Here is a 6,967-nt window from a genome sequence, read left to right on the forward strand (position 1 = left end):
CGGTTGCTCGTAGCGCCAACGAGCGCCGTACGAACTAAATAGTAGCAATTGGTTGTTCGCAACTACGTCGTGTCGATAATGTAACTACTCTTCTTTTCAATTTTCTTCTCAAAACGTATTGGCCATTTACTAAATATCTAACGTTAACAAATAACATGTATGTATATATATGTGTGTAATAAATAAAATTATAGAGAAGTCTGTGGCTTTGCTTCAGTGCAAAGAAAATGGCTGCGTTCAGTATAACTTGCTGCTTTTTAGTAATCGAATGTGATTGGCTCGTACTTAGAACCAATCAACGTAGAGTGTTGATTGCAGATTTGTTTTATTTTCCTGAACTGGCTACGCTTCAGTTCACAGTTTATCTTTTTTTATCTATATTAGAAGGAAAAAGATAGACTGAACTAGTGCAGCTAGTGCAGAAAAAAAAAAAAATAAATAAACAAACCTTACAACTCAGCAATTTGCTGAACGTGGCCAATGTGAACGGACCTTTTGTCAATGAATACGTCTGTCACCGATATTTAGTGAAGTGAATGTGTTGTTCAAAGTACAAGTTACAGAAGCGAGTTTGTGATTAATCATGGAATTTGCCTTGAATTTTTGATAGTACTTAACGATCAAATTCAAATTAAGAATGATTCATTTGCAGTCTTCCTAAACTAGACAAAAACTTATTCGACAATTATGTGTATTCAAGAGAACATATGAGTAATAACAGGTAAGAGAACACGCACAATGATTTCTTCGCAATAACATTAATAAAAATAAACGAGTGCAGAGTTTTGAGAAATGTTGTTCGACAGTTTTTGATGTTTATGAAATTGCTTTTTTCTACTTTCGCTATTGCAAATTGAACGTGTTAGAGTGCTCGTTTAACTTGGAAATTTGTGTATTTGTTTAATGCAATTGTTTTTATTTGCGTTTTTCTTTGATTTGCAATGCGGAAAGCAGCTTTTGGAGCAAGAATGTGGAGAATGTCACAGATTTTAGATTCTTTTTTTATAACATGTTAAATGTGCCACAAGTCTGGTTAGTTTCTGAGTAGCACGTAAAAAGAAACGTATACCTGACAATTTATTTATAACCGATGAGCTTATGCTCGCATTGTTTGAGATCACGTGTTAAAAAATAGCGATAGTCGTTTATCTTGTTTACTTATTATCATAAACTAAACTTTTTTTTTTTTATTGTAAAAAATTGTTTGATAAGATTTTAGTAGATACATTTCATTAATCTCGAGTTAATCGATATATTGTTGAATTACTCTTCAGTTTCTTTGAGTTTGCATGATGTATATCTTGCTTTGCTTTCAAAAAGGACTTAAAATTCCATGATTGCTTTAAACAATGGAAGAAGATGATGAAGAAGTTTCTCTTACAAGCGTTCAACAACGAAAAAGCAGTGTTCCTGGATTGAGCTTATATCATTCTGCACGAAACAGTATAAGTCAAGATTCGAGTCAAACTTTCTATCAGAGTGTTCGTAATACCATATATGACGATGCCATAAGTATGGACAGTATGCACAGTGCTGTTTCTGTGGATAATCTTCAATCTACACATACAGATGATTCCTCTACTATAAATAATGAAACACACGAAACAATTATAGATGGTTCCTATACAGATACAAGAAATAATGTACATGATTCAAGATTGGTAAAAATTCATATTGTTTAATATTCTTAAATTTTCTATAAAATCTTTTGGTAAAACAAATAATATATTGAGAAGATGTTGATGTAATATTTTGATATTACAGTTTTCTCATTCCAGTACGAAGTACAGTTTATTTTTTCATGATGAAATACGCTCAGTTGATTTTGTACTTGTATGGGATGAGTATTGTGGAGAAGCACAAACTTATCGTAGTGTTGAGCACAGAAGAGTAAGTCTATATCGCTTGAATAACATAATATACATTCGTATATTATATATATATATTATGATGTATATTACTTGTTGATGTTCTCAGATATTTGAAAAAAATTTAATGAAGGAAGGAGTAGAATTAGAATATGAGCAAGCAGAATCAAACGGTTTGCATTTTATAAAAGTTCACGCACCAAAAGAAGTGCTGCGACGATACGCTGAAATACTGAAACTCAGACTGCCAATGAGGGAATTTTCCGGTTGCAAGATGCCCGAGCCAAATAGCAATATTATCACAAAAGTCAATTCATTTTTTCGTCGAATTATGACCAAGTATTATGTCGACACAACCATTTTTCCAACAAAGAAGCAGAACTTCACAGCAGTATACAGTAGAGATAAAGAATATTTATTTGATTTGGATTCGCCCAATTTGTTTACATCTGCAACTCGATCGCGCATTGTACAGTTTATATTAGACAGAACTAAATTCACCGATACTAAGGAAGATGATTTTGCATTTGGCATCGAAAGATTGATATCCGAAAGTGCATATGTTGCTGCATATCCACTCCATGATGTAAGTTACATGTTTATTTTAATTTCTTAATTCAGTAAACAGTATTACCTGTAATTTTAACAAGTATAATGAGCATAATTATTTAAACATTTACATACTAGATATAATTGAAGTGCTATTTTTTAGGGAAATCTACAAACTCCAGACTCAATGCGATATCTTTTGTATAAAGAATGGGCCAGTTTGAGAAAATGTCTTCATTATCAACCGTTGGACTACATAAAAGAGTATTTCGGAGTGAAGATCGGACTTTATTTCGCCTGGTTGGGATTCTACACTCACATGTTGATTCCAGCCAGTATTGTTGGTCTTCTATGTTTTATATACAGTTGCGCTACTTTATATGACAATGAACCGAGTGAAGATATTTGTAATGGCAATGGCACCATATATATGTGTCCATTATGTGATCGCGTTTGTGAATATTGGGACCTGAAGGAGACTTGTTTACATTCGAGAATTACATATTTGTTCGATAATCCATCCACAGTGTTCTTCTCTATATTTATGTCACTGTGGGGTATGTTAAATTATAACAACAAAATATTTACATATAGTTGTATATATGGTGCAAATAATTTTATATATACACATATATGATATCGTACAATTTGTAGCTACATTGTTCCTTGAATTATGGAAGAAATATTCCGCTGAAATAACACACAGGTGGGATGTGACTGGTTTAGATGCTCAAGAAGAATTTCCTAGGCCACAGTACTTAGCACGACTTGCACATATAAAAAAAAAATCTATCAACATTATTACTAACACAGAGGAGCCAAAGGTGCCATATTGGAAGATGCGATTACCTGCCACAATTCTCAGTTTTTCAGTTGTTTTACTTTTGGTACGTCAAAGTATCTAATTACATTAAGAGTCGAAATTATTGTTATGTTATCATCATTACGCGTGTTCTTGTATAACTTTATAGATAGCTGTAGCCATGGCTGCGGTACTTGGGGTAGTTTTATACAGAATGTCTGTTCTAACTGCATTAAGTATTTCTGGGCATCCAATGATAAACAGTTATGCCATATTGTTTACTACTGCTACTGCTGCAACTATCAATCTCTGTTGCATTATTGTGTTTAATTGGATGTATGTTTGGTTGGCAGAATATTTAACAGAGGTAATTTGTGTTTCAAACAAATTATATTGAAATATTTTTAAAGAGTTTTACACTGTTTAATAATAAACAATATTATTAAATAAACAACATTAGTTTTGAAACAAAGTATTATATTTTCAGATTGAACTTAATCGTACTCAGACAGAGTTTGACGATAGTTTAACTCTTAAAATTTACTTATTGGAATTTGTCAATTATTATGCGTCCATATTTTATATCGCATTTTTCAAAGGGAAATTTGTTGGCTATCCGGGAAATTATAATCGGTTTTTCGATTTTCGACAAGAGGAATGCGGACCGGGCGGTTGTCTCTTAGAATTGTGCATTCAGCTGAGTATAATTATGATCGGCAAACAAGCAATGAACACTATCTTAGAAATGCTTTTTCCGTTATTTTATAAATGGATGAATACGTTAAGAGTTCACGTTGGCGCGAAAAAGTTGAAAGATCACGAGAGAAGATACTCGTCCAGAAAGTTTTTGCAATGGCTGAGAGATTACAAATTGGTCCAATGGGGACCTAGAAGCCTCTTCCCCGAATATTTAGAAATGGGTAAAAAGCGAGATGTGCGAATGATATGAAGTAAACAGAGTATAGAGGATAACATTTTTATTTTTTTGCAGTGCTACAATATGGATTTGTCACGATTTTCGTAGCTGCCTTCCCACTAGCACCATTTTTCGCATTGCTTAATAATGTTTTCGAGATGAGACTGGACGCAAAGAAGTTGCTAACTTTATACAGAAGACCAGTTGGACAGCGTGTTAGAGACATAGGCATATGGTATCGCATTCTCGATTCCATTTCAAAATTATCTGTTATCACCAACGTAAGTTTCATTTAGACAATCAAAAGTCAATCAAAGACTCAAGTATAATTATTTCCAAATCACAGATTCAACTCTGAAGCACGCTAGAAATTAAATATAAGATGTCTCTCACAACTTTATTACACTTCTACATTTTTTCAGGCATTCATCATAGCTTTTACTTCAAACTTTATACCAAGACTAGTTTATCGTATAACAGTCTCCGACAATTACTCATTGGAGGGTTTTCTAGAACAGTCTTTGTCAAAATTCGACACTAGCGATCTGAAAAATGGCACTCAGCCAAAAGTGGGTCAAGTTGAAGTCAAGATTTGCCGCTATCCAGATTATAGAGAGCCACCAGAGTCATCAAACAAGTACGAGTATACCATCATGTTCTGGCATGTACTAGCGGCTAGATTAGCTTTTGTCGTCGTTTTCGAGGTACGTTTTTTTTCTCATTAATCAAACATATGCTTCATTTATTAAACAATGCTTAGAACATATCTTCACGCTGGCTTTTTTGTAAAACATTTTGTATAAGTCACATGTATAATTTAGTATATTGCAGTATCATATCATTAGTATATTGCAGTATTGTTTGTAAATTTTGTAGAATGTCGTAGCACTTGTAATGATCTTCGTACAATGGTGCATTCCTGATATGAGTCCAAAATTACGTGACAAGATACGCCGCGAAGCATACATTACTAATGAAATTATAATACATCAAGAGGCGCTACGGGCTTGCGAAAGACCTCAGGTTGATAGTGTAGAACCGAGAGTCACACAAACATACGTAGTTGCCAATGAAAGCAGCGGCAGGTGGAACAGAGTCATGAGAAATTCTTTATCGACTTCTGAGTTCGATTTAGAAGTTCACGGGAGCCCCGTCTCGCCTGCCGATACAGCTCCACGTATCAGTCCTGCTGCTGTCTGATAATTATTAAGAAGTTAAAATTTGCGGATATTATTAGACTTTTTAACTGACAGATCAGTGCAACAAATTTGTCGTCTTTAAATATAATAGTTATAGTTTTTACGAGATCTTTATTAGTTACAGACTAGAGAAATAGAATTATCAATTACATATTAATTATAATAGCATTTGTTATGATTTCGGTACAGTTTATCTTTGTTACTGAAAGAAACTTTTTTTTTTTTTACATAAAATGATCTAATGGAGACGATAAATTATATTGCACTAATCTGATATTATCGTGATTTTTAGCTAGTCGTTATGTAAACTTGTCCTTGAAGAGATCTGACAAAATATTGTTGAAAGTAATATAAATATAGTTTTTTTTGACTATAATATAATAAATGCCTCTACAATGTTACGTGCTATATATATTATATATATACATATACTTTTATAACAAAATCTCATTAATTTTATAAACTTTACAGAACTTTACAGAACTATTTGAAGCTGATCATAGGAGATTTAATATATATTATATTAAATTACAGAGAGAGTAGATTTTTCTACAGGATATTATCGCAACATGATATATTTATTATAGGTAGATAGATTGGTAGATTGGTGCTAGAGCGTAGTCATGTTGGACTAGTCGCGATAACGACAAATAACTATTTAATAATGTACGGACTCTTCTGTCTTTGACAAGTCGGGATCGGATTCCCACTTTATTTTTGGTTTTTCTCTCTCCAATAGATAACTACAATAAGATTACAGAGGAAATGTTCAAGAATGCGGAAGATAAGAATAAAGAAGTTTGAGAGATTGTGAATATTTATTAACACATATGATATATTATACATCTTTTTTATAAAATTCTATTATTTTTATACAAATTATAAAACAAGTTCACTTTACATATAATTCTTATGTCATAACTATAATTATTGAGCAATGTATTTGCTAATATATATTATATACACACTAATGTATTATCTACTTTTAATGGTTGATTGGTTTAAAATATATCCTTTATTATTCAAAGAGTAAGTCACTTTTATTTATGCTACAGTATATATATAAAGATTTGTATACGGTCAGACCAGAGGATTTAAGCATGGTCTTTATGGGCTACAGCCCGGAGCCCCGTTCAATCAAAGAACTTCTTTGTGGTCAAAAATAACCGGCAAAACCAACCGTTTTTTTGCAATAAAAATAATTCCAAGTACTGGCACAATTAAATGGGTAGGGCCCTTTTGCGGTCAAAAATAAACGGCAAAAACTACCTTCTTTCTTTTTGCACTAAAAATAATTCCATGGCATAGGTAAACAGTGTTAGTCCAAGGCCCACAAAGGTAATGGTCCGCCTCTGGGTCAGACAACTTCATAACAAATCTTCATTCATAAAGTCAGAAAGCGGATGTAGTACAGACTCAAACCGAGTGACGTTTTTACCGTTTACGCGTGAAAGTAGATGTCGCTTTGTAGTTCCACTTTTGTAAATGTATGGCGTTGAAACTGGCGACCTAATCATTGTAAAAAAACATATATACAGGGTGTCCCAGAATTGCCGTACAATCGCTCGTAAGCAGGTAGAAGGAGTAAAACTGAGTCGAAAAGTCCTGAACCATTTTTTTCTATTATTTATAA

At 32.9% G+C, this 6,967-nt stretch overlaps 2 protein-coding genes across 5 annotated transcripts in view; one reads left to right on the plus strand and one right to left on the minus strand.

The window, feature by feature from the left end:
• Positions 1-479: 479 nt before the first annotated feature.
• Positions 480-6,363, plus strand: LOC109859291 (anoctamin-1). 4 transcript variants are annotated; one of them, XM_020437391.1, is made up of 11 exons: positions 480-721; positions 1,321-1,661; positions 1,765-1,890; positions 1,978-2,454; positions 2,581-2,974; positions 3,072-3,304; positions 3,389-3,586; positions 3,707-4,139; positions 4,211-4,416; positions 4,558-4,839; positions 6,074-6,363. In XM_020437391.1, the coding sequence occupies exons 2-11, from the start codon at positions 1,350-1,352 to the stop codon at positions 6,146-6,148; spliced, it is 2,736 nt and encodes a 911-aa protein (XP_020292980.1). In that variant the 5' UTR covers positions 480-721; positions 1,321-1,349; the 3' UTR covers positions 6,149-6,363. The 4 variants fall into 4 exon arrangements, with proteins under 4 accessions (XP_020292980.1, XP_020292979.1, XP_020292981.1 ...); XM_020437390.1 differs by having other exon boundaries at positions 1,385-1,661; positions 5,012-6,363; XM_020437392.1 differs by having other exon boundaries at positions 4,558-4,772; positions 6,074-6,158.
• Positions 6,364-6,652: 289 nt separating this feature from the next.
• Positions 6,653-6,967, minus strand: part of LOC109859296 (UDP-glucuronosyltransferase 2B17-like) — a 6,004-nt gene continuing 5,689 nt past the window's right edge. Inside the window, exons 5-6 of the mRNA XM_020437399.1 lie at positions 6,773-6,843; positions 6,653-6,686 (exon numbers count right to left, since the gene is read on the minus strand). Of these exons, the coding sequence (XP_020292988.1) occupies positions 6,653-6,686; positions 6,773-6,843 (105 nt within the window). The remainder of the gene's footprint in view (positions 6,687-6,772; positions 6,844-6,967) is intronic.

The sequence above is a fragment of the Pseudomyrmex gracilis genome, unplaced genomic scaffold (genome assembly GCF_002006095.1).
Source record: "Pseudomyrmex gracilis isolate BER0280 unplaced genomic scaffold, ASM200609v1 scaffold_255, whole genome shotgun sequence".
NCBI lineage: Eukaryota > Metazoa > Arthropoda > Insecta > Hymenoptera > Formicidae > Pseudomyrmex > Pseudomyrmex gracilis.